The sequence below is a fragment of the Numida meleagris genome, chromosome 17 (genome assembly GCF_002078875.1).
Source record: "Numida meleagris isolate 19003 breed g44 Domestic line chromosome 17, NumMel1.0, whole genome shotgun sequence".
In the NCBI taxonomy this organism is placed as follows: domain Eukaryota; kingdom Metazoa; phylum Chordata; class Aves; order Galliformes; family Numididae; genus Numida; species Numida meleagris.
This window is the reverse complement of record NC_034425.1, coordinates 519,685-543,830: the sequence shown is the minus strand read 5'-3', so window position 1 is coordinate 543,830 and position 24,146 is coordinate 519,685. Positions and strand designations below refer to the sequence as shown.

The 24,146-nt window shown below is 48.4% G+C and overlaps 1 protein-coding gene across 2 annotated transcripts in view; it reads right to left on the bottom strand.

The window, feature by feature from the left end:
- Nucleotides 1–23,115, bottom strand: part of DNAH9 (dynein axonemal heavy chain 9) — a 175,860-nt gene extending 152,745 nt beyond the window's left edge. Inside the window, exons 1-16 of one of the 2 annotated variants that reach the window (XM_021414422.1) lie at nucleotides 22,985–23,115; nucleotides 21,966–22,096; nucleotides 19,616–19,827; nucleotides 19,232–19,465; nucleotides 16,949–17,116; nucleotides 15,072–15,188; nucleotides 14,728–14,878; nucleotides 13,844–13,958; nucleotides 12,246–12,314; nucleotides 10,919–11,045; nucleotides 8,709–8,964; nucleotides 7,394–7,635; nucleotides 4,856–4,991; nucleotides 3,395–3,591; nucleotides 2,890–3,314; nucleotides 881–1,103 (exon numbers count right to left, since the gene is read on the bottom strand). In XM_021414422.1, the coding sequence (XP_021270097.1) occupies nucleotides 881–1,103; nucleotides 2,890–3,314; nucleotides 3,395–3,591; nucleotides 4,856–4,991; nucleotides 7,394–7,635; nucleotides 8,709–8,964; nucleotides 10,919–11,045; nucleotides 12,246–12,314; nucleotides 13,844–13,958; nucleotides 14,728–14,878; nucleotides 15,072–15,188; nucleotides 16,949–17,116; nucleotides 19,232–19,465; nucleotides 19,616–19,827; nucleotides 21,966–22,041 (2,748 nt within the window). In that variant the 5' untranslated portion in view covers nucleotides 22,042–22,096; nucleotides 22,985–23,115. Of the gene's footprint in view, nucleotides 1–880; nucleotides 1,104–2,889; nucleotides 3,315–3,394; nucleotides 3,592–4,855; nucleotides 4,992–7,393; nucleotides 7,636–8,708; nucleotides 8,965–10,918; nucleotides 11,046–12,245; nucleotides 12,315–13,843; nucleotides 13,959–14,727; nucleotides 14,879–15,071; nucleotides 15,189–16,948; nucleotides 17,117–19,231; nucleotides 19,466–19,615; nucleotides 19,828–21,965; nucleotides 22,097–22,984 lie in introns of those variants that run through there. The other variant, XM_021414421.1, reaches the window with a different exon arrangement.

The following is a 24,146-nucleotide window of genomic DNA, read 5'->3' as shown; positions in this document are numbered from 1 at the left end:
GGAAATCTCCAGGAAAGGCCCCACTTTCAGCCTTGGGTTCTGCCCACAGCACTCACTGACCACAGGGTATCCATTGGCACGTACCCATGCACTTCTCCACTGTAAAAAGATCACACCATAGAATCACAGCATGGTTGAGTTTGAAGTGACCTTACAGCCCCCCGGCCCCACTCCTGCCATGGGCTGGCTGCCTCCCACCAGCTCAGGCTGCCCAGGACCCATCCATGGCCTCAGGCACCTCCAGGGATGGGGAACCCACAGAAGAATTTCCTCCTAGCCCCCAAGGCTGGCTGGGTACCTCTCAGTGTTTTCTAACCTTCAGCTCATGGTCCCCTTCAATGAAGCGAAAGGAATTCCCAGAAGAAAACCGATTCATCAGAGCCAGTTCTGGAAAGGCGTCAGAACACTTTCAGAACCTGTTTGCAGTGATATCCTCTGAGTCAAGGAGATTTGGCGTTACAGATCCAGTGGAGGACTGAAGTCCTTTGAGAAGGCAACTCCTCTGCCAACATTATCTTCCCCATCTCTACAGTTGCCAAGAACCGGCTTATTTAAAAATAATTATAATTCAACCCAATTAACAGATGCATTTGAAAATGCATTAATTTTTTTCAAAAGTAATCGCTGGGAGTTGGAGCAGGCAATTCTATGTTTTTCATACATAACAAAAGGCTTAATCTCTGCTTTAAAAGAAAATCTCAATAGAACTCCAAAATTTAGAGCTATCACCACACATCCCACAATAGCAAAACACTATCCAACGAGGCCCTCTAATGATTGGGAATGGGGTCTTAAATATCCTGCAATGCTATTAAACTCACATTCTCTTTGACATCTCCTGTTTGGAAAATCTGTGTGTCCACCATCAGCTCTCACTCACCTCCAGTTGCTTATAGACTTCCTCAGGCAGCTGTTGCTCGTATGTCTTCAGCAGCTCCACAGTTTGCTTCATGGGCTCAAACATGGCATCAGTGACACTCTGCCTTTCTTTAACAGCCATGAGATGACCCATAATCTCCACCAAGCCGTCATAATCTCCTTTTTCAACCTTTTTGCTCAAACCTTCATCAGCAATTTTTATGAATTCTTCAAGGTCGGTCAAGCTACACAATGTAAAGCAGATAAACATGCAGTGAGGGGAAGCTGGGGAAGGTTCTCTACCAGCTTTACCCTGTTCTTAATCTTGCAGGCTAATGGGCACAGCCAGCAGAGACACGATGGGCTCCTGGATCTGTGATCTTTTCTAGCACAGCCACGCTTCTGTTCTCAAAACAGTATTAAGTACCTGCTTAAATTCTGTGGATGTCGCTGGGCCAATATGGGTTCTTAAATTCTTCACCTAATGAAGACTAAACTGCTGAGTCAAGGACTCTTAGCAAGAGCCCCTAACTGCCTAGTTGTAAAGCTATACAAAAAATTCTTTGCATAGAAATTATCTATCAAAGTCACAATCCTGAAAAGAACACAAGTATTAGGTTTACGTGGCAAGGGTTTGGTAGTGAGGAGACTGCAAGGGGACTGCCCCATGTCAGACAAGAGCCAGATCCAGCTACTCCAAAACGGACCCGTGCTGAGCAGTGAGCAATGCTGGCTGTGCTCTGGGAGAACAGACTGAAGAAAGGGGAAAGCTGCTGCACAACAGCAGCTGGGAGAGACAAGTGCTAAAATGCAGAGAGATAATCCTGCGGTCCCCGAGGTCAGTGCAGAAGGAGGGCAGGAGGTGCCCCAGGCACGAAGCAGAGGAAACCTGCAGCACAGGAGAGGCCCGTGGAGGAGCTGGCTGTCCCCCTGCAGCCCAAGAGCAGCACACGGAGTAGATCTCCCCATGAAGTCATGGAGCAGCCCACGGGGCAGCAGTGGATAGTACAGATCCACGCTGGAGCAGTACTTGAAGTGCTGCAGCCCATGGGAAGCCCAGATGGGATCAGTTTGTGCAGGACAACATCCCATGGGAGGGACCCACATGGAGCAGGAGCAGAGTGACCATGGAGGAGCAGCAGAGACAAAGCATCACGGGCTGACTGCAGGCCATGCCCTGATCCCCTGCACTGCTCCAGGAAGGAGGCAGAACAGGTACATGGGGAGAAGATGTTTTTTATTTTAGTTTCTCATTGCTCTAGCCTGTTAGTAACAGGCAATACATTACATTAATCTCCCTACACTGACTCTGTTTTGCCCATGACAGTAATTGGGAGCGATCTCCCTGTTCTCATCTCAACCCTTGAGCCTTTTCTACCACATTTTCTCTCCCTGTTCTTTCGAGCAAGGGGAGTAAGAGAGTGGTATGGTGAAGCTGAGCTTCCCATCAAAGTAAAACCACCACAACAAGAGGTCATACCATCCACCACGTACAACAGTCTTCACTAATACAAATGTCTGCAAATACTTCTTTGCAAGTATCCAAGACCTACAATATCCTCCAGTTGCAACTACTCAAATCACCTGATGTATCACCCTGCACAAAGCTGGTAACCAAGCAGCTACTCAGAGCAAGGAAAACATTACCTCAAAACTTGTTTGGAAAACTCCCCCTTTTTGTGACCTTGAAGCTACCTCCCCATGACTGCCAGAATAGATTAGCTGTATCAGGACAAATGGACAAACAGACACCCTACCTAAAACCACACATCAGGTCCCAGGAGGATCTGCTTGTAGGATGCTAAGACTACCAAGCCCACATAGCTGTTTCCACTTTATCCACTCAGCAGTACATGTTCCCAGCTGAGACCAGGGGATGGAAGCTGCAGGGCATGTGGTGGAGCTGGTACATAGTAGGGGCCCTCTACTCTTGCTCCTATATTGGTTAAGCGGTAAATGTCCAGTCAAGACAAGAGAAACTCATTTTTCTCAGTGCAGGTCCTGGAGAGAGGAGGTGGGAACAGCTCTTACCTGTGTGTGACGTGGTCAATGAGATGCTGCTTGAACAACAAACTCCACCTCTTAATCACATTCAGCAAGGACGCCTTGAAAGGCCGAGCATCGACTCTCATCCAGCTATGGAAGACGCTGATGGGCTCGATGCGATTCACCTCCTCGTAAATCTTCTCGTAGGAGTCAATCTGCTCCCTGAACTGCTCAAGTGTAGGCGGTGACTCAGGGACCCCATCCTCTGCATGAGCCTCGATTTCTGCAGTGGTGAGGATGTGCCCATAGAGTAGGAACTGGCGGAAGAATTCCTTTCTGTCATCCCCGTAGAGGTAAGAGTAGTGGTCGAAGGCGCCGCGGTATTCATAGCAGGCCGCCATCACAGCCTGCACGCGTCCCATCAGGTCGTGGCGCATGTCAGCCAGGTCAGCCATGTCCTCCATGTCAGCCTAGGGGAGGGAAGCAGAGCACAGTGACAGTGGGGCCTCCGTGCTGCTGCAGGGCACCGGGCAGCGCTCAGCCACCAGACCTGGTAGTGGGGGAAGCCGCTGTGCCTGGCCAGCCTGGGCACCAGCGAGGAGATCCGGTAGATGTCATTGAGAAGGCTTTCCACCATGTCATAGAAGCCATCATTTGCACCATGGTCCAGGGAGGGACGAAAAATCAAATCCGACATCACTAAATCCAGCTGCACTTCAAACAAGGGGGCAAGTCCCGCCTTGGGATCTGGTAAGGAAGAACAGAGACATCAGCATCTTTCTCAGGTTGAGAGAAATGACCTTGAGTCACCACTAACATCCACCACAGAACACACGTGTTGTACCCCATAAGGACACTGGCAGATGTGACTGTAGACACCTACTCACTGGATTCTGTGACATTGTGCCTGCAAACAGCACAGGGGAAAAGCTGGCAAGCCAGCTAATGTTCCAGTAGCCACAGATCAGACTGGAGAACAGATGAGGCAAAAATTATTTAAGGGCTGAAAAAAAATGTTGCAGAGTGAAGCCTTACAGAGACCAGGCTCTTCAGCTAATCAAAAGGGAGTCTGAGAGCTGAACAATTACAGTGCAAAAGTACTTGCAGAGGAGAAAAACATCAGGAACCAAGAGGCACTTCGGTTTATTGGAGAAAGGCATGAAAAAAAAAAAAACCACAGTAACTGGAAATGGAAGCCAAATTCAAACGTGAAATTATGTGCGTGTTTTTAACAAGATGGTTGGATTTCAATTCCCAACTCAGCGTGCCTTCACATCCATGAGGGAAGCATTTTTGGAAATGTGCTTTAGGTAAATACAAGATGCTTGCAGCAGAGTTGAGTGCACCTCCGCAGTGGTCTTAGGCAGGAGGTCTGACAGAAGTGACTCCTGAACCCACCTCATCTCCTCACTGGCCTGATGCCCGAGGACTGAGTTTTTCTTCCCTGCCTTTCAGCGGCAGAATCAGCTCTGGAGACTGTCCACAAATCGAAGATGGCATAACCCTGATGCTTTGTACATGTAAGAGCAGGAGAGGATCAATATCTGAGCTGTAGTACAGACTTGGGATGATTCCTCAGTTTTGTCTGTGCAATCCATGCAAATGGTGCACTGTCCTCTCCATCCCTTCCCTGCACAATGCTTCGCTCCAGTGACCAGGACATGGAGTCACCCACCCAATCTGGAGTTGCCATAGACAGCATTTGCTGTAGACAGGAAAAGAGCAACTTCTAGGCACAAGGGAAAGTACAGAACAGGTAACAGCAAGGGAGACCTGACTCCTGCAATGCTTCTTCCTCCAGCTCCATCCTACGCATCACACCTCTGCTGCACCCAAGGGATTCAAATGCTGCAATAGCCATCAGAGAGAGAGAAAAGTGATCTATCCCAATCCCCTTGGGCACAGCCCACTGGTCCCACTGCATGACTCTCACTGCAAAGAAGAGCAGGAAACTTCCCTTAGGCAAGACTGAAGCAGACACTATGACCAGCAGAGAGGAATCAGTAGTTACCTGTGTTTTCCAGGAGGTACTTGAGCGAGGTCTCAATGGCAGTGAAGAACCCATCCAGGATTATCTCATCTACATAATCCACATAGGCCTTCCAGACATCAGATGCTGGGTCTGCAGTTAAGAGGCTCTGATTTTCCTGGAAGAAAACAAAGATACCTTTAAATTCAAAAGGGCTGAAACTATCCTACAAGAGAGCTGCTCACAGCTAAGGACACGTGCCAGTGAGCATGTGGGTACCAGCCTTCTGGAGGGACTGGAAACCAGACAGTTGTTACTACAGACATACAACTAGACAGATGACTTACTTCTGTCAGGAACTGCTCTGTCACCTGAAACAGCTTAAAATAACTGAAAGTAAAAGCGAACTCAATGCAAAAGAGGCTTAGCAGCTCTGCTGTATGTTCTCCTTCTTCTCTGAGGTCTCAGAGTTCTGCTTTGCACACCTGCAGCAGGGAGCAACCAGGTGTCTCAAAGGCTCTTCCCAATGCATGAAGACCCAACCCTGGAACCTCCATAAGGTTACCTCGAGCAGACCAGGCTTTCAAGGCAGACTGCTTACACCTCTGTCCTACAATTGGACATCTCAAAAAGATCATAGAGCTTTCAAATTCAAGAAAGAGTTTTTAAACAAACAACAAAAGCAGAGAATAGTTGGGATGACAAAACAAGGGTTTGCTAACCTCCCTCCTCCTCTTACCTTGCTCCCTTCTTCCAGGCCAGCTCCCAGCTATGAAATTCAGGGTTTTCTGAGTCACAGCAAGGACTCATCCTTCCTGGGTTTCCTCCTTGTGTCCCCATGAAGCCAGGCTGTGTGCCCACTCCCTGCTCCTCTCAGCAGCTTCCCAGGCTTTGCTGAGACTGGGTCCCTGGCCCTGGCACGTCCTCTGAGCACTCCTTCTCCTAAGGAGGCTCTCAATATTCACAGTCTCAACAACAACAACAAAAAGGTCCAGCCTGAAACGAGCAGAAACCAGCCCACTCTGTCCATTGCTGTGGGGCGTCACATGCATTTCACATGAGGGTGCATGGGAGAACATGCCACTCCAGTGCTGGTGTGGCAGCTCAACACATGTGAGACAGCATGGCTCCCCAGATTGAAGCTGGGTGCTTGAGCTCCTAAAAGAGCAAAGGAGGGCTCTGGCCCCTTGCAAACTCAAACTGGCAGCAGTGAGCTGACTCTAGAGGAAAGGGAACCTCATAGGAATGAGCTCAGTACTAACAACTGACTGAAAGCATCACTGTCATTGCCATTTTGAACAATGTTCTCTTGTTGCTGATGTTTTAATGAGCCTTTATTCCAGAGGCCCCATCCTGGTGAAAGAATGGGAGCCAGACTGGCCAGTGCCTACCACCTGCTCTCCTGCCTTGTCTCTTGTGCTCACAGCTAGCCCCTCACAGTGCTTCCCACAGCAGCCTCAAGGCTCGTATGCCCCCCAAGGAGGACTGGAGCAACCAGGAAAGCCCAGCAGAACAGCTCTTGGCCCTTCTGTTGCTCTCTCTTATCATGCCAGGCTTGGCCAGCACAGGTGTGGGGAAATCCCATTTCGGGCCATGGTGCCTTTCCCTCCCCAGAACCTTTGCAGCTGGTCCTGCCCCCACGAGTAGCACTGGAATTGTCACCATGCCAGGGCCACCAACCCTCCTGCTATGACCACAAGGCCATGTCCTCCTTGGCCACCACAGGAGGTGCCCTCACCTTTTGGGTGGTAGCTGGAGGAGGCTACCACCACATGTTACACATGCGGCAGCAGAACAAAATCATTGCCCTGGCTCAGTGTGCACAGAAGCGGGTGAGAGGTCCAGGACTGGCTGCAGACAGCAAGGTAAGGTGAGCAGCAAGACCTTGGTGTCCCAGGCAGGTCAGTCAGCTCTCTCCAGAGCCCACAGCCAGGTGGAGACCTTCAAGAGAGGTTTGGGTCTAAAACCCATCACCCTCCAGGCCAAGGTGCTGTGCCCACCACACAAAGCACAGCACTCCAGAAGGTGAGAAGCAGAACTTCAAGGTTTCTCCTATACTGCAAAGAAAACTCTCAGCAATGACAATGTCGCTGGAAAACTCCAAGGTTTTGGACAGCAGCTTTTCTCCTGTTGCTTAGCTTCTCCCTGGACTGTCAGCATCACCTCCTGCTCCCTCAGGGGGACAACAATTCTGAAACAGAAAGGTCAGCTGCAGCCGGCTGCCTTTGTATTTTCAGGTAAATATTTTGAAGGGAGATTTTTCCTCTTAGCAGGATCCTGAAGCCTGAGACACGACTCCCCTCTAGTGGCTCCACAACAGCCAGGTCTCCTTCAATAGGCTGTGGCTGCTCTCGTTCCTGTCCTGAGTTGGGTTTCCAGCAGTGCCCAGCCAGCAACACCCCACCACACAGCCACACCAGTTCACTCATCAATGGCATTGTTAATTAATACTGCCTAAAACTTGCAAAAGCATTAAGAGAGTTAATTTTAAGGTAAAACAGCTATGGACAATTTCAGTAGAGTGGAGAAACACAGAGAAACCACAGTGACAACACATCCCTGGGGATCAGCCCCCCTCACCTTCATCAGCGAATGAATCCTCAGCCCTGACTCTCGGACCAGGCTGTAACGCTTTTCCAGACGGTCCTGGCAGTCCTCCAGGTTCAGCAGTGATTCTTTTTTCCCATCTTTCCTCTCAAATATGGGTGACCCCCATGATCGCACAAGATTCTGCATCTCTTCAACGTTGCTTTTGGCTTTCTGTATCCTCTGCTCAAGGTCATGGACACCATCCATCACCATGGAGACGTGGTCCCAGACACCTGGCCAGAAATAAGATGGCTGACTGTTTTCAGGGCTGCTGGGTCAAGTTCTCACACACCCTTAAGATTAGCCTCTGACATCTTTTTTTTCCTAAGGTCTCATATATTTCTCACCCATTACTATTGCAAGACTTACCACGTCAACTGGCAGAGCAAATTCCTGCCCTGAGCCACTGTGAGCTCCATCCTACCCCAGCAAGCCATAGCACAGTTAGCACGCTAAGCAACCCACTCATCATCACTGGAGCAGGGACCTTGCACCCACAACCTGGTCCCAGGCACCAGCAAGAGTTGCATTTAGATGCAGAGAACTTTGAGCTCATCTGCAGGAAAAACCTTCCACCTTTGTTGTGCAATGGAGCTCTCTGAATAGAGCTTTTCAGCATGAACACTTCTGCTTTGCATGTTCTCAAGGGAGGACATTTGTTCCTGTTCATACCACAAGCCTGATGACAGAAATATATATTCCACCAGTGAGCAGTTTGCTTTCACCAAGAGGAAACAAATTGTTTTCCTCTGCTTTGCTTTGCAGTTAAAACTGTTCAAGCAAGAACACTAGTTAAATCATCCCAAAGTCATGCAAAACCCAACTCCAGCTGCAGTACTTCATCCTTAAGGAAAAGCTACTGAGGTGGCTTTGCCTCTCACTGGGACAAGCCCACTCCAGTGTCAGATGGCCAGGCCAATGGTCCCCACTCTCTGCAAACTGGGAGAAAACAGCGTCTCAGGTACACGGGCACACAGCTACACACGGGCTGCCTGGACTAGCAGTGGGTGGTTAGCACAGGCAGTGAAAGAGGCTTCAACCCCAGCCTTGCCAGCTCCTACAAACCCAAATCTGGTTTTCTCCAGGCTGAGTCCGAAGGGAGCAGGATCCCATCTACAGGGCTGGCAGAGTAAGGAAAAAGGAAAAGCAGCAGGCAAGCTGGGGGCTGCCCTTCATCCTGCCAACCCTTGTTGTGCTGTGAGGCCAGGAACTGCAGCTGGGAACCAGGTGACAGGCACTGGGTACATGCGGGAATCTGAGGAGACCTGAGTGTGAGCTCACGTTCCTTAACGCTGAGCCAGCTCACCCTCCATCTTCCAGTTCAATGTTTCCTCTGCCTCTTTCAGCTTCAAGTCAATATCCTGCAGCTGCTCCTGTATTAGAGGGTACTCAACCTCCAAGACTGTCTTCAGGATCTTGTTGTATCTGTTCACCATCAGCTCCAAATTGGCCACCATCCGTCGGTACGATTCCTTGGAGGAATAGATTTCTGCTGCCGTTGGTGGGATGCTTCCCATCTGGCTGCTGGACAAGTAGCTCACCTCCCTCAGCACTGAAACCAACTGGAAAACCAAATCAGAGAGCTGAACACAGAGCAATCCTCCCCATTTATGCAGCATACACTCTCCAGTTTCTGAATATCTTAGGGTTTTCCTGCTGTTTTGTTGACAAATCAGCATGCTCTGAAAAGCACCTGGGCACTTCCCAGTCCGTACTGTCTGTTTTCCACTGATCTGTCACTGGTTCTCTTTCCAGTCAAAGACAGATAACTTTGGTAACTACCAAGCAAGTAAACTCCGTGCACCTCTAAAAGCCACGAGGAACTCCGGTTCTCTTAGCCACCCTTACCAACTGCTTTTCAGCAATATTTTTGTCTGAGAGCTTAGCAAACAGTCATCTAAGGAAAGACGGACCAGACTCCAGTTTTGCTGGTTCACTGGAGATGACTGGCATAAAAAATAAATACCATGACCCAAACCTAGAGAGTCAAATTCTCCTGTTTCTGTGTGCCCACCCACCAGCAAAGCCCTCTGCTGGACACCTCCCTCAGCCCAACCGAAAGCTCTCCGTGCCAGCACATGTTTGAGTAGTGATGGGTTGGATTAAGGAGATTTATTCAATTATAAACCCAGTACAAATGCAAGCCTGCAACAAAGGGGACAGTGAGGTCTCCCAGCATGATATATAACTTTTAAGACTGAAAATCTTCATTGCGTTTAGTGGCTGGTATGGTAAAGTGCTCCTGGAACAGCACATGTTGGGGGGGCTGAAGGAGCGAGAGGGCAAGTGAGGTACAGACAAGTTCCCCTCCCTCTTTCTTTGTACTGGAAGGTCTGGGACGTGCCTAACATGGGGTTGGAAAGTGTCGTCCTCTTTTCCCCTTCATCAATGGAAGGTGAGATCTGGAAGACTCTCCAGTGCTGGAGGGTTGCAAACACGTCCCTTTAGGCAAAGTAAAGTTGCTCCCATCTATTCTGGAGGGGATGAAGGGGTTAAACTGGCATCTGGGGACATCAGGCTGTCCTCATTGTGGAAAGCAAAGAAGAGAAGAGCAGCAGCACTTGAAGACTGACACAAGAGATGAGAGCAGGCATGCTCAGCACATCACAGGCTCCAAATCCTCTTTCCAAGGTGAAGGGTAAAAAACATTCCCTGAGGCCACTTGACTCCCAGCTTACAATGGAGGTTCCAAGGAGATGGACAAATCCTTTGACTGAGGGCCAAGTTTGAATGAGCTGTAAAACCTAAACACTAAAACTGCAGCATACCCCAGGAAAACGGGAAGGTTTTGATGCCAACATGTCCCAGGACCCTGAGAGTTAAGTTTCTCCCATAAAATAGCATTTTTACTTTTCCCAGTTACTGGTACCCACCAGGCCCCAGAAAATCTCAGTCCATCTATGCACTCTGATGGATTGGACCTCAAATTCTACCTCGGGCAAGGTGGATGGTCCATCCTTGCAGTGCTCAAGACAGGCTTTAGAGGAAATCTTAGGGTACAGGAAAAAGACCCTAAATCTGTTCTAAGTCTCATGCAGTTCAATAAAATAAATCTAACAGCCACAATACTATCGTAACAAAATAAACCTTTCCTGGGTTATACTATACCCTTTCAGGAAGCCCAAGTTCATATACACATAACACGAACCCAGCTCTGCAGTTCATACCCCAGTGCTCTTCGCACCAGTACCAAGTCTAGTCTGGAGATGCTGACATCAGTTAAGCACCTGTGTACCCTGCAACTTCCCATGACTGACTGTCACTAGAATTTGCTCTGCTTAAATCTCAATCCTGTTATTTTCTCAGGAGATAGAGGCAACAAAGAGAGTGGTATACTCACGTTACTCATCATAGAAGGGGCTCCACAGATGTCAGCAGAACAGATCTAATACCAAACCCACCCAATCACCTTCACATAGTGAAGCCCACTGAGAAAAAAAAAAAAAAAAGCCCAGCAGGGAGAGATGCCTGCAGACAGGCAGGCAGGCAGGATAGGCAGGTGGCAGTAGCTCTTACCTGGGGATCAAAATTGACTGCGAGCAGTTTGGTTTCTGGTTCTCGCCGGATGAGTGGCTGAGTGAGGTTGTATTGTGATTTTTCAGAGACTGTCTGGGACCAGTTTACGTACAGTTTTTCTTGATACCTGCAGGAAGAAAAAAACACATTCATCTATTTAGCCAGCAGACCAGGCATATAAGCAGATGAAGCCAAGCCCACTTCTGAAGGTTGAACATGAAGGATGAGAAAACCCTTTCACATCATTTCCACAATTAACTTGACTGCTAAGACAAACACCCAAAAAACAGCGACAGTATCAAATCAGGAGGACAAACAGCACTCAAGTACCACTTTTAGCAGAGGATACTGATTTGGAGACAGACTTCTAAAGCATTCGGCCTGAAATAATAGGTAAGCAACTACTGGACATTTCCAGTGTTTCTAAGCAGGACAGGTGCCTAAACCCACACAAATCCTGGGGTTGGATACCTTTGCACTTATTTCTCTTAGAGAAGAGAGAAACCATCAGTCTGATGGAGATCCAGCACTTGGAGTGCCAAATCTGAGGGCTGATGCTGGGTCCTATTACCTCACATGACAAGGACAGTAACATCCACCCAGACAACAAAGTCTCTTCTGAATCATGCTGTCACCTGAATGGTCTGGAAAATGTCACCTAGAAAACACCTCTGTCAAAGTCACTCAGAATCTGCCCATTGGTCTGCTCCCTTCCAAAAGGCTGCATCATAATTACTCAGTGTTTTGGGTGTTGTTTTTGATCATCAGGACCAAGGCTGCCTCTACCTGCCCCATGTTCTCCAAGGGATCCTGTGTCCCTGCACTGCTGACCAAGAAAGAGCATGCCCTGCAGAGATGAATCCTCGCTGGGGAGGCGGCCACTTTGCAAGGAAAAGCCCAGAGTGACCAGTTCAGATTTAACATCAACTTTAAGATACCAAGTCAGTGATAATGAATTCCACTGTGAGCTGTGGAAAATACACATTACAGGCAGTGTAGATACACTCTGGGAATAAACAAAAACACCTGGAACTTCTAATCAACCCAGATTTTCTACCATATCAAATTCTACACCCAGTAGAAGCTTGTACCAGAGCTTCTGCTAGGCTGCACGGATCCTGTTCCTTCCAGGGAAGCTTCCCATTGCAAGATATCACAGAAAGGCTGTGGCATACACCAAAAGGATTCCTTCTCTTCTCTCATCAGAAGACCCTCTCTGGCTTAGAAAGGAACATTCCCAGGCCTTGGGCTGGCAAACATGCTGGCAGGTGGTATGGAGGAGAACGTTACTTCGTACAGCTACAGCCTTGCCTGTACCACCACTCACCTGTCAAGCAACTGGAGCATTTCTTCATACCTCTCCGACACCCTTCTTCCTTCAGCAGAGTCCAGGCAGCTGGTAACAAAACAGACAAACTTAGCACGACACTCAGTTCTGTGAGGCTGTGAGGGGTCTGTATTTACCCCTTCCCAACTTCACCCTCCAGTTTGTAGAGCAGACTCTACCTGACTGGGGACCTTGTATTTCCCCCCACCACATCGCCCAGAAGCGTTTTGCTGCACAAAGAGTGACGGGGGTTTCCAAGGTTTCTTGAAAACTATTGTTGATTTTGGAGAATATTTTGACAAAAACTGGATTCATTTAAAACCTAGCAAATTACCAGTGAGCTCAAAGGACACTTGGTATCTACTGCAAGTCCAGCTGAAAGCACGGGGAGCACTCAAGAGGTCACCGCTGGACAAGCACTGATCAAGCCCCAGCAAAACCGTCTTCTTTCTTCTTTTTTAACCCTTTTGTTCTTTCAAGTTGCATTGCAGGAAACAGAATCACACCACCACTGCTGCAGGCATGTTATTAACCACTCCAAACAGAGGAAAGAAAATCAATGCAAAATGCGGATCTAGGTCCTTCTTCATGGATTACAAAATTTGCCATTTGGATTCAAACAAGATGTGTGTGCTAACTTGGGCTCTGTGCTGGGGATGGTCCAAGGGCCTGTCTCACCACAGCGATGTCTTTATTGCTGCAGAATGACTTGCACTTAAAGACACTTACATAATGGCAATGCAAGGTGAGAGAAGACCACATATATTGGACAGTGATGGAGAAGGCTTATTTTGAACAAGCACATAAAAAACCTGGATTCATTTACTCAGAACAGCCTCCAGCGTAAGTAAAGCTGCTCCTGTGAGCTACAACATGCAATCCCTAGGGTACCTTCAATTATCCTAAATCCAATGCTGCTTTACTTATGGGGCTTTTATACATTGTTTCAGGAATGTTGAAGTGCCACTAGGTCTGGCAGCTCCAAGTGTGGGACCGCATCTCTACAAGAACACCCACAACTACAAACTTCTGGGTGAAAAATATCTCAGCATAGTTTCTTTCCTCGGTTTTGTGAGACTGCTCCCTTGTTTAATGTTGAGCAAGTTGTTTTCTGTCAGCGTCCAGGACAAGTTCTCCTGTGTTCACCAACCTGAAACTCATCTCCACCAGTGCATCCCAGCTGAGTCTGGCCCAGCATCTCTCTGCCCTCCACTGGCTGATACCAGAACTGGGGCTTGCAGTCTAGGGCTGGGCTGCTCCCAGGAAGGTGCTGGAGCGCACATGGAGTGGGGTTGCAGGGGAAAAGGTGCCAATATGTCTTGCAGTTGCAACCTAGAACCACAGCTGAAAGCTGAGAAGTCCATGTAGCATCCCACTGTGCCTCTTAATCACTTCCAAACAAATTAATCTAATGAGCTCCTTAAAAACCGACTGTTGGGATGCTGCAAAGAGCCAGTGCGATTACTTCACATCTCTTTGACTAAGAAATATTCCAGATATAAGCATCGGATAATGTTCAATACAGAAAGAAAATCAGATTGATAAAAGAAAAGATATCAAGATAGTCATAAAACAACTTAGCTGGAACAGCCACGCACAGATGTGTGATGTGCCTGAAGTGACCAAACTGTGCCTGGATCCGCGCTCGCAGCTCCTGAGCCCAGCCCAGCGCTCCAGCTACCACCGGCATGTTCTTATGCACAGGAGGGGATCCTGGGGGGGCACATGGATACTGCATTTGCCCTTCTAACCTCAAAGATACATGAAAAGCAACTCATCTGCATAAAACTGTGTTGATTTCCCAGTTTTCTCCCTTGAATGCAAACATCTGAGAATGGCTCCGATCAGTCAAGAAACCCAGCTGATGTTAGAAATGGAGATGATACAGAGGCAGACACTGCCTGGGAAGAATTGCCTCCTTCCCACAAACACTGATCTAGGGACTTTTGTTTAGCAGCGAGTTCGGACCATCTTGTCTAACATTGGCAGAACAACTCCCCTCAAATACATAGCAAAAGATGGACCCTTCCTTCCATGAATTTCTCCATTCCTTTTGTTAACCTGCACTGATTCCACCAGTGTGGAACCCTGTCTGGTTCCAGTAATCTGCCAGGAGTCCACCCATTCACTCCTGTTACAGCACATGCGGAAAATATTAAACCTGGAGAAGGCTGATTAAACCCCTGGTTACAAATCCCCACTTGCATACTTTGCATTTACAGCATTACAAGAGAAACATCGTGCATTCATACTGGGGAGCACATGAGCAGGATGAAAGTCCCATGCAGTGTTAGATGAAGAAAACTCTTGCCACAGCCTTACTGGGGAAAATCTCACCAACTATCTCCATTCCCAGCTACATATCACATACACACACGCAAACAAAAGTTTCCCCAGAAAACACAAATTATTTCCCCACCCCTAAAATTCACCTAAATCCAGCTCTCTAAAAAATCAGTCTTACTCAGCAATTTCTACTCACCAAGCTCCAGCTCTGCCCGTACGTGCCTGGAGTAGATCAGCCTAGCATCACTCAAGGCACTGCTGAACATGCGGATGAGGTCAGAGTATTTGCTGGCAGCATCCGCAGCAATTACTGGCCTCTCCAAAAGGCTCCCAAACATCTCCAGCAGCTGCAGAGGTGAACAAGCAGGTAAAGAAAGGGGAGGAAACAATCACACTAATTTGTGTCTCAGTGGGAAGAGCAGAAATACTTCCAAAGCTGTCAGCAAACACCATCCTGCCAGCTCCACAGCTAAACAGATTGTGGGGGATCCACAAACCCTGAGACCCTGTCCCAGAGCTGCCAGTCTTGCTGGGACAAACCTTGAAGGCGTGCTCCAAGTCCGAGGCATCATCAAAGGCCTGGATGAAAACAGTTCCCAGACGCCGGTCAATGTCTTCTACTTTCTGCTGGAAATCAAAGGCATCTTGCTCAAAATCCTGTAGGAAGGCAAAACAGTGAGCCATGAGGCTGTGAAACAGCACAGAAGATACTCAGAGAGGTTATGGGGTCTCCACCCTTGGAGATATTCAACCTTGGAGATACTAAACCCAACTGGAGACCATCCTGCTCTAGCCGACCCCACTTTGAGCAGGGGGTTGGACTAGGTGATCTCCAGAGGTCCTTTCAAACCTCAGCAGTTCATTTCTGTAACTTCCACTGTCTTCAAGCATTGCTTTTCTTGCCCTGATTAAAGGTAATAAACCCTTTGAAGCTGAAGAGTAAAATCTTGTTTTTTTTTTCCTACAAGTAAAATCAAAGGCTGGACTTGACAAACTGCAAGGTTTTGGCCTTTCTAATCCGGATAAAGAAAATAAAAATTAGGCCATGTGTCTCTTAACAGGAAAAACAAAGTGCAAGACAACAGCTTTACTACTACCGCCACTGAGCTTCAGCAAGGCCAGAAATCATTATTTAGCTAAAAAAAAGTCTCTAGACAGTAACAAAGGGTGGAAAACTCAAGCACTTGAAAGAATGAGTGTGACATAAGAGGCCAAGGGGTCACCAAAACCAAGCCAGTCCCTGCAGAGCCACTGTCACCACTCTTTGTCTGCCCTCTATTCTGAACGAGGAGTGATGTGGAACAAGCAGTTTTCCAGTAAGACCCTCCCAGGCAGCTCTGGGGCTTGTGCTTCTCACTGCAGAGACGTCACTGGGAACTACAGGAGGTGAAGTGCAAGCTGCCCTCGTTGTGCCATACAGGTCCTATCACCCACAGGAAAGACACACCAGCCTTGCATCCCACCACCAGCCTACGCACCCTTCATCCCAGCACAACCCTGAGCAAGGCAGATTGCAGGACTTTGCCTTTGCCTTCCAGCTGGACACCCACCATGAAGGGCCGTCCCATGAGCAGTTGTGGGACTGGAGCTCCTCAGCACCAAGCTACCCTGTGGCCACTTGTTTTAGCACTCCCTCCTCCGGATGCATATACCAGCCTAACCATGTCCTACCAACTCGATTTAACAAATGGGATGAGCAGAGGATCTCGGATTTCTTCTGCTGAGATCATGACACACAGATCCTTTGAGAAATTCCATTCCCACCCTTCCCTCACAGCCTGCACAGGCCATGCTGCTTGGTGTCAATGCCAGGAGTTTGAGTTTCCACACAGACCATAAGCAGAGTGGCTCACTTGCTGTGCCCTGCTTGTATGACACGTGTTGCTGTAAGCATCTGGGATCTGCATGGCCACTGAGCCATAGCTCAGAGGACTGGGAATGATCCTTTAATTAAAGCACTATGACTATGTAAAAACAGAATCCTTGAATGTCAAGAGCACCAGATAACAGCAAAGACATCCCCAGAGGTAACCTGAGCTGGCCTTCATCAGGCAATCTACGAACTGAGAGCTAGGAAACAAAATAACGTGGATGTTGGTACAGTTCACACACCCCAGAAAGCACCACATACAGTAAACCTTGTGCAAAAGGCACAGAAATCTAGGCTTCCCTGCTGCACTGGTCTATGGTCTTGAACTGGCAAGAGATGGCAGATATGGGCATGTAAGAGCTCCCATATGTCTGCAGGACCAGTGCCTCCCAGTGACAGTGTTTTCCCCACAGTGAGAGATAAGATCATAACAAAAGGAGGGAGAAGGTGGGAAGGAATCAGTAGGAGCACACATGGGCCAGGCCTTCACCACCGCTTTGGAAACATGCACAGGGTGTTGCTGTTCCTGCAGGCGGGTCCCACCTACCGTGTTGGTCAGGTCGAAGCAGTCATAGGTTCGCTCTGCAAACACCTTGTATGCCTCCTGGAATTCCTCATGCATGTCCAGGACCTGCTGGCTCAGGGCCTTCCCTTTAAATCCACTGAACTCAATTTTTTCCAGCTTCATCAGGTCCAAGGCATTTGCCAGGAGATCCTTCAAAGCCAGTGGAGACACACACAGGTTATAACACTGACAGAAGACAATGAGAACAGTTGTCCCAGTGGGGAGCTCTGCACTTGCTGCCATGCAAAGGAACCTTCCCAGGCACACACTGAGCAGCACAAGCAGGAAGCAGGGAGACAGATCCTACCCATCATGGGCACCACTGGCTGCTCACAGCACGTCCCTTCCTAGTGGGACCTGCAGCTGCCACTGTAAACACCATGCCCACTGTGACACTGCTTCTAAGGTTATTTAGGGGGCAGATTCAAAACATGAGGCCTATCTCTGCTGAGATGAGCTGTGAGCTCTTTCCTTCCCACTCTCTGCAGCCTGAGCAGGCCTGATCCTACAGTGCCACCTCTCAGGTGCAGGTATGGCAGCAGCACAGCCACCACCCTGTCCTTCCCTTTCAGCAGGACTTTTGGGGGGTGTGAGTGAAGGCCAGTGCTGGTCTTCCACCTCAGAGGACCAGGAGCGTGCTGATCCCAAGCACAGGGATGCACTGGCAGACATCCTGAGCTCCAGGGACAACCTTAAGCAGCAACGGAGCTTCACACCTCACACGAGCTGTTGAACAGGTCACAGCCCATGGTCCGGAACTTCACATCTATGCCAAGGCACTGTCAGGCTCTGGGGCCGCACTCCAGACAGAGGTGGGGAGATGCTGTGCACTTACAGCTCTGGCCAGGGCCAAGCTCATCAGGAACAGCTTCTAGCCAAGGGAATTACTCTTTGCAGGTCTCTGGGAGCTAAATAATCACAGCTTTGAGAACCCTCCTGCACTGCTGAGAGTACGGAGTGCTAGCATAGAGCCACCCCAGCCAGGTAACAGCTTTACAGCAGAAAAGAAAAGCAAAACTGTGAGATGAAGCAGGGAAGAGCCCTCCTCTCTGCACGTGTTCACAGGCTGCCTGTGCACCAGAGTAATTGTACCCTTTATGAAATTCTGAAAACAAATACATACACATTATGTAGAAAGAGCACATTCACTTCAACAAATATTTTGTAAGGCAAAAATAGCAGAGGTAATAGCGGCCCCTCGTTTTATCTTACTGGGTTGCTTGGAAAGAAGAGACAGAGGGAGACAGAAGCCCTCCTCGTTAACAGGGTGGTGTGCCTTTGCTTTTAATTTTTATTGTACAGCTCACACCTCACCCCTTTCCAGCTTCTCCACCTGACTGCAGACTGTGCAGCCTTTCTCTGTCCCTGGAGGTGTGGGACAGTCGTGCACAGTTCTGCCATCACTGCCAGTATGTGTGCAGCTCAAACCTTCCATAATGGCTTTCTTCTGTAGTCCATTTTCAAAGTAATCAAGCAATGAGCAACCAGTGCCCCAGAGCCTTTGCAGAGTTACAGTGCATAATTACTGTGTCACTCATATCGTCCTCATGATGACCTGCAGTTACTCCATGCCTATTAACATTCATCTCTACACTGGCCAGCATAATTTGGTTTACTGCACAGTGAATCTTACTGGAAACCATTGTTACGAAGAGTTTTAAAACAGACATCAGTTACAATGATTTTGAGTACAGTTAATTAAATAATGTATAAAAATATACGGCTTGCTTTGACTAGTAAAACCTTCTGTTCCACTGCAGAGAATAAGAGGAGAAAAACAACCCCAATCTGCCTTAGAATAGGCAAATTGGATACTCCTGAGCCGCAGCACCCTGCTTTGGCAGACCACAGGTCATGAAGGGATGACGTGGTGAGCTTTTTCCCTGGCCACACAGACTCAAGGGAAGAGGCAACCTCTCCCAGCCTGTCAGAACCCAGCTCGTGGGTGTCTCTGACAGCAGCAGGAGGACAGGAAGACTCAGCGATGGCACTGCTTGATCCACAGCCCCCAGCAACCTCCACTCCCTTACCCCAGCAGGAGCAAGGAGTCCAAGAGGACTCTCTGGAAGAACAAATACACCTACCAACCTGAACAGAAGGGCACAGCTGAGTAACTCAATCATTTACTGGGCAGGACGAGGTAAAACAAAGTCCAAGCAGACCTAACAGCAGCGAGTAACCTCATCCCCAGACATCCAATGAAGGCGTTAACAAACGAACTTATGGCTTTAAAGCTCTTCTGAAGGCTTACAATAATTTTCTCACCTCCACCATCTCCAGTCTCTTCAGAAAGCTGTCCAGCCTTGCAAACACCATCGTGGCATGGAAATCCCACTCCTTCACTTCTTGGTCTGGTTTATAATAGGTGTGAAGTTCTTCCCTTCTGTCCTCAAATGCCTCCTTGAATCCATTCAGGATGCTGAGCACCATCTGCACCTTGCCCAGGCTCTCTTCCATCTCCCCTTTCAAAAGGTCTTCTGGAGATAGGTATACCAGGGCCTGAAACAGCAAAATCACACCCAAGAGGTCACTTCTTGTGCTGAATGTTCCAGGTTGAAAGAATCATTTTGCCAGAGATGGACGGGGAAGAGGGAGGGGACATTATTTAGAAAACTTCCCTTTGGAAGCACCAGTGAGACAGCCATGCACCTGCTGAATGAGAAGATTGCAGATCTCCTGCAGCAGCACCACGATGCGCACAGGCTGGCTGTAGTGCTTGGAGGTGACCCAGGTCAAGCACACCACATGGAGCAGGGGGAGCAGGAGCGGCCGCACCTTGCTGAAGTCAGTCCTCTCTATGTCCTCCAAATGGCGCCTGAGGGGCATCAGGTGCAGGTGGATGTCCCGGGCTTCGGTCAAAGCTGTGTGAAGCAGCAGAAGAGCTGGTGAGACACACCTAGATGTGGTGCAAACCACCCCAAAAATCACAAAGTGTATTCATACACCCAGGTGCTGAAGAAGGCCCATGACCACTGCTCATCTACAGTAATAACCAGGACAGATGGAAGCCAGGTCTGAAACTGCTTGATGAGATGCAGGGAAATGAGCACCATAAATGCGTGCTGCCATCACTCCAGGCAGCCTGCAGGCCTTGTCATGCAGCACAGGCTGAGGGGCCTTGCGGGACTTGCCTTGGCCTGAGTTTTTTTTAGCTATAGCAGCCAGCTTCCCAGCAGGCAGCTGACTACAATCCCACTTGTCCTGGCTGTACAGCACGGCTGCCCAACAGCAAGTTAAACTAAAAATTTCAGCTACTCAGACATGAGTTGACTTTGTACATCTGCGTAGTTTTAGCCCTGAGAATTATCCTATAGAGCATAAACATGAATGACACCATGTGATCATTGTGCAATTATATCTGTAGACCAACAAGAAGTGACAAGAGTACCTGACTACATATAAAGATCATCTCAAAGTCCAAGATGAAAGAAGAAGAAACCCCTACTAGCAACGCAGACCTCCCAGCACAGACCAAGGGACACAGACTTCAACACAGAGAGCACACCACCAATCTGAACTGTGTTGTAATGGGATTTAACAATTACAGTCCAAATTATCCAGTTAGGCTCTTAAAGAATTAATTAGACTGACAATGAATTCTTGGTTCCTTATACAGTGAGTACTTCTCTAGCTCTAGTGATTTGCAGTGTCCATACTGTGTGCGTACTGTCACGTGTCCTTAACGGAATAAATGTTTCCATGTGAAGAAATAAAGAAGAGTATTATTGTCTGTCAGGACAAGCACAGCTGGCAAAGCCTGAACAGTTTCCTCTTGCCACAGAGCATCTGGGATGAAGATGGACGTGGAGGGCCACTCGTGGTGGGCGATGGAGCAGTAGGATGCTGCTGGTTTTTAGTGCAGAGGGGAATTTGCAGTATTTCTTATGGCTGGACTGCATTCCTCCAAGCAAAACTCACACACTACCTTCATGTAGCTGCATGTTTAAGGTAGAACTTTGTTTCACTAATGGGGAAAAAAATTCCTTCATTGTAAAAAAAAAAAAAAAATACTTTAATACTCATTACTGGAACATGAAGTTACTTCATAATTTGCTCAGAGCTCTATTGCCTCGCTGAACTGTCAAAAAAGGGAGAGGAGAAGGCAGATCTGCTGGTGCACAGCACCACCTGAAGGCCATCCGCCCCGCAGTTACAAAGGATTGGGACAGAGCCTGATCCCACCATGTCGCTGGACTACCTCGAGCTACTCACCAGGCTTCTGGGGGCTGATCAAGAAGCAGAGCTGAGCAACCCCACGGAGCAGACAAGATGGAAGACTGTGCTCCCCAGGTACCACGTTCACCCCCATACTGTAGCCTCTCCCAGGTAATAGACCTCCCCACTGCAGTGCTATGATGAGGGATGCCAAGCTCCACCCAGCTCTGCATTCGTGTGCAACTGCAGGGAGCACACTTGCCGCTCAAACAGCACAGGTGATGCATGCTTTCACAAAGACCTTGAAATCACTGTGCCCAAAAGGCTTCATCATAAAGTGTGAAATGCTGCTACCCTCCCACAGAGGTTGGGGCTGAAGTAGCCAAAGCTTTCGAAATAACCTAACAAAGGCCTGTGTGGTTTCTGCTGGCTGTGAGAACTGTCCGGTTGTCCTGAAACTGCATTCTTGCAGATTGACACCACAGGAGCTGGTGAAATAAAGTCTCAAGATAACACTGTTTCAGATCAGTTGGGATGAGTCTTGCTGAATTCCTGTGCCTGCTTTATTACAATAGAGTGAATCCCCACATCCACTCACCCTGACCCTTTGGAAGGGTCTGGCTCAACAGATCATGCTTGTCTCAGTTTCAAAACAAAAGCACAAGCAGACCAGCTTCTTGCCACAGAACAGGGCTAGCAATGTGGTTGCAGCTCCCATGGTCATAAGGACTCCTAAGGACCACTCCCACACATTAGGCTTGAAACCAGTAAAACTAGGATATGAACAAAGGCCAGAGGTCAGCACATTCCATACATTTATATCAAAGCTGCCCCATTATCTCACCTGCTTCAACATCCATGAGCATAGCTTTGAAGGCTGGTAAGTAGCTGCTCTCAACTCTCTCTAGCATCTCCATCATGTTCCTAACTTTCCTCGTCCTCAGTTGACTGTAAATGCACTCCAGGTCATCACACCTGCAACAACCAAGAGATGTTACAAGGTCACAAGTTGAGTGAGCGTCAGCTCAACTCATCCACACTGCTGTGGTGCAGACAAGCTCTGCAGACTTTGCTGCAAGAAGCAGGGTCTCCTAGAGGCCATAGAGGGACAGCAATGTCTCAAACTCCTTCCCATCTGCAAGCATCAGTTGCTCCATTGGCCATCTAGATCTACCACATGACTGTTGATGACACACATGCTCCCAGAGTGGCTGAGAGGCCTAGTATATCCCAGTCAGGAGAGGCGGAGCTATGAAAACCAGTTCCAAATTTTTAAAAAAATGTTGACAGAGCCTGTTAAAGTCAGTAGTCTTTTCAAAAATAAAAGACAGCTTCTGAGAAGGCTGAAAGCCTCATTAGCCTTCACTACCCACTTTAGTGGTAGTGCCTGCACTCACCAGCCACTATCACAGGGTGCAGAAACTACCTCTTCTGAGGCACAGAATCAGATTTCTGTTTTTTAGGAACTGGGACATCTTCTAGGCCTCAAAAATAAGTTACTCGGTCTGAGAACAGAAGATAGATCCAGGGAGGTGTCCATCAGCTCTTACTGCTGTGGCTGGTTCCTAGTGAACTGTGATAGTGAGAGCACTTCCAAAACTCTTCCCTAAAAATGTGACACCAGGACTATGGCAAAGACTGTTTCTGTTTTGAACCAGCTGCCCTGTGACCTCGGAGGCACTGTGCAGATCAAGATTATTTTATGTGCAGAAGCAATTCTCCTTGCCTCAAGTCCTTACATGAACCGAAGGCAGCCTGCTCTTTGCAGCCAGTCAAGCAGCTCTGCTAGAGGCACCCAGGAGGCTCCTTCCACCCCAACCAGCACCGGGGCCCAACATGCTCCAGCCAGGCTGCCCAGGGTACCTGTTCTTCCAGAACTCCAGTTCAACCTTGGGGTTGGGGTTGCTGCCTTGCAGGAGAGGCTCTGAGGACTCTTTCTTCAGCGCTCCCTGGATCTGGTAGCTCCAGTCTATGATAGCCGACTCAGTGGCATGCACAAGTGATTTATCTATCTGTTCCAGGCTGCAAAATAACAGACTGCTTTGTTAACTTTGTTTTCCGCTTGTTTATGCTTATTACTCAGCTGTACCTGCTTCAAATGATCATGTGGACAGCTGGATTTTACAGATCAAGGTGTAGCTTCATGTTTCAAAACCAGAAAACCATCAAGAACCACGATTTTGCTGTTACTTCAATACAGAAATTACAATCTGGAGAAAATCAGTTAAAGTCAACAGCAATCTAGGCAACAATACACTTTTATGAACAAGGTTCACAAAAGAAATGGTGGAAGAGCTAGTCATCACCTCTCCACATAGCCATTCCCAAAGCATCAGATCCATTTGGGCTCAGCATCCAGTCTGGAGAGCCACACCTCCAGCAAGATGCTCTCCCCCACTGTCACTAACTCACCTAATATGGAAAGAAACCACACAGGTGGGCAGGTGTGTTGAGGACAAGACACCTCCCTGCCTGGGAAGCAATAAGGTCTCCTGCAATCCCACCCACACCATGTCCTGCCCAAGGAGTGATCAGTCCCATCACACTCACTAACACACCTCTTGAGCACCTCTTGACACCTCTTGCAAAGGGTGCAAACACGTAGCCCAGGCATGGGGATGACATGTTGTGCAAAGGTTATCTGCCATCACATGCTGTCCAGACTTTATTACCTTGCCCTCAGCCAGCCTTACAGCACTGCAGTATTCAAACCCCTTTCATTCCCAGTTTTGGGCTGGCTGCTCAGGGGACCAGGGTGGAAGCTCCCCACAGCTGCAGTGTGAGCATCCTACCTGACATAAAACTAGCACAAGGATGGTGATTCTTCAGTTGCTGAAGCTATTACAGGGGCTCAGCCTCTGCAGGCTGCGCTAACCAGATGGATATGCTGGGGTGGTTTTTCTGGAGGTCATCCCTCAGGGACTGGAAGTGAACTTCAGAATCACAACAGTCACCAGGGAGGTCTAACCAGGAATAGAGACAACTGAAATGATCAAAGTGCTCATCTATGTCTCTTAGAGAAACA